We start from the raw sequence: 2,789 nt of genomic DNA, 5'->3' as shown, positions 1-2,789 counted from the left end.
TATTACCCTCGATCGTACCTGTCCCGTACCTATCCCCTACCGTACCGTGCCATCAAAGACGGCTGGCCACAATGCATATTCAAATAGGGCTTTCAAATGCAAGATCACAATGTGAAACAACTTGGAAGAATTAGTATGTATGCGAAGTGTATCGGGGGATGCATGCAGGGCGCGCGATAGTGCGGGTTCGAATCCCAGGTTATGTCTTAAAAAAAGGAATTTTTTAAAGAATTTATAACATCCCTATGCTTTTTTATTGTCTAGGTCATCAAGGCAAAAAAGCATAGAGTAGGGCCCTGAGCTTCCAAGCTCTCTCGTTTGCTTTTATTCCCGTAGCTATGCAGAAGACGTTACTTCAGTGACGTCTGGCGCTAGCCAGGGTCCACACAGCTTTAATTTGGTGTTTGTTTGTTTGTGTGTTTGTGTCACGCCTGGCGCTATCCCGTATCTGTCCCGTACCGTACTGTACCATCAAACACAGTTGGCCACATACAGCTGGCCGCAATATTCAAATAGGGCTTTCAAACGCAAGATCATAACGTGAAGCAACTTGGAAGAATGAGTATGAATGCGAAGTGTATGGGGGAATGCATGTGGGGCGATAGTGCGGGTTCTAATCCCAGGAAATGCCTAAAAAATAGGAGAATTGAAAAATTTATATAATCCCTTTTCTTTTTTTTGCCGTCATCAAGGCGGTAGACGGTGTCGTATTACCCTCGACCGTACCTATCCCGCACCTGTCCCGTACCTGTCCCGTACCTGTCCCGTACCGTTCCGTACATTCAAAGACGCCTGGCCACAATGCATACTATTATAAGCGCTGTGCTTATATTTTTTCAACACCCCTCTACCCCGTGCTTATATTGGAGACCGCGCTTATATTGGAGACTGTGCTTATATTTTTTCAACCAATGCATCCGTACAGATCAAGAAGAAATACATGCTAGATATTATGCATGCAGCATTGATTTCCACCAAGACCGTGCTAATAATAGAGACTGTGCTTATAATGTTTGGAAAGGTGCTCACAGTGTGCTTATATTAGAGACTGTGCTAGTAATGGAGACCTGTGCTTATAATAGAGAATATACGGTATTCAAATAGGGCTTTCAAATACACGATCATAATGTGAAGCAACTTGGAAGAATTGGTATGTATACGAAGTGTATCGGGGGATGCATGCAGGGCGATAGTGCGGGTTTCGAATCCCAGGTTATGTCTCAAACAAAAAGTAGAAACTTATAAGAATTTATAATATCCCTATGCTTTTTTTGTCTAGGTCATCAAGGCAAAATAGCATAGCGTAGGGCCCTGAGCTTCCAAGCTCTCTCGTTTTCCTCCTTTCCTTCATCAAAACGACTGTTTTGTTAATTTTTTAATTCTTTACTGTCAATCCTTGTACAGGTCCACCAATGCCAGTAATTTTGTTTCCTAGTTTTCAATCAAAACAGTTCACTGTGTCTATTACTCCCACTGTGGGTAACTATAACCCCAAGAAATGTTGTTACGGAGTGGAAAGGAAGTCTATTTCTGGCATAACCAGTGAATCAGTGAAGAGAATATCAGGTTGCACTGCTGTTACCATGCCTGGCAAATTTGACGCACAGATGTATGATATGAATATGTTAGAAGAAGATTCAAACTTCGAAGTTGTTGCCTATTTTACAAATGGAAACGATGTAGATGGCCTCAGCACAGCATCTCGAGTTACTACCACCGCTGACGGTATGTACATTGAATCTTGCACCAGCAAAAAGTACACTGTACTGACTCGTGCACATTGTCTACTGCACATTTCGAAATAATAAGCAAACTGATTTGTCCAGAAAAATCAAGGCTGCAGTACGCGACCGAGTGACAAGGCAAAACTGGCTCAGTCTCTCCGACTCAAAACACAGGTAGTATTCTCAGGGAACAATATTGCACGAAAGGACAAACGTAGGTAGCACAGAACTAACTTATACTGAAAGACTCAATAAGCGAAGGTAAGACGACAGAAACAACGGAAGCAAAGACTCTGCAACAACTGAACTGGGCAACTGACACACGGATCTATATACGGTACAAGATTGCCAGTTACAGCTCCGAGCGCTAGCTAGTGAATGAAAGCAAGGGATCTGATGTTGTCAGCAATGCATAGTGCAATACATAGTAATACATAATGATTTGTGTAGGGGAAAGTCCGTCTACTACAAAGACGATAGGGATAATTTAACCCTTTGACTGCTGCTGGGTATTGCGGCCGCAGCAAACTGTGTTGTATGGAGGAAATTATTTGTCCGTATCTACAACTTGAAGTCATGTTGCTGGTGTGTGAGGTCGGCCGGAGAGCACGTTTGGGGGAGGTAGAATAACAGGGTGCCTAGTGTTACGTGACCTGTCTTAGCTATAACCAATAGTGCTACAGCCTTGTGAATGGCACTTAGAGTAATAGCAGGAGTAGTAAGAACAGAGCAGAGCAATGGCAAAAGACACCAGTTGCCAGAAGCGTAAAGAACAGACTGAGTAGCGAAAGATTGAAACGCCAGAAGGAGCCAAAACCCAAACCACACATGACATCACATGCGCATGCGTGGGGCACACATTGAACACACGTGTATGTGAACGCAGTACACGTGGCATCTCCCTTTCTTTGAAAAAGGAGAGTGTCCAGGCAAATCAAATACATGCATACGGCGGCATAATAAGAGTCAAATGAAATAGCTCAACATAATTAATAAGAGCTGGCTTGAGCGTATGTAATGCAGCACGCACGTACATAATGAAACGACTCAGAAACAGCCACTACT

At 43.2% G+C, this 2,789-nt stretch overlaps 1 protein-coding gene across 2 annotated transcripts in view; it reads left to right on the top strand.

The window, feature by feature from the left end:
* Positions 1 to 1,410: 1,410 nt before the first annotated feature.
* LOC135827830 (uncharacterized) overlaps positions 1,411 to 2,789 on the top strand; it is a 188,961-nt gene continuing 187,582 nt past the window's right edge. For both annotated transcript variants that reach the window (XM_065340259.1, XM_065340258.1), the window contains exon 1: positions 1,411 to 1,725. In XM_065340259.1, the coding sequence (XP_065196331.1) occupies positions 1,413 to 1,725 (313 nt within the window). In that variant the 5' untranslated portion in view covers positions 1,411 to 1,412. The remainder of the gene's footprint in view (positions 1,726 to 2,789) is intronic.

This window comes from Sycon ciliatum, chromosome 12 (genome assembly GCF_964019385.1).
Source record: "Sycon ciliatum chromosome 12, ocSycCili1.1, whole genome shotgun sequence".
Lineage (NCBI taxonomy): Eukaryota > Metazoa > Porifera > Calcarea > Leucosolenida > Sycettidae > Sycon > Sycon ciliatum.
This window is presented reverse-complemented; position numbering and strand designations above follow the sequence as displayed.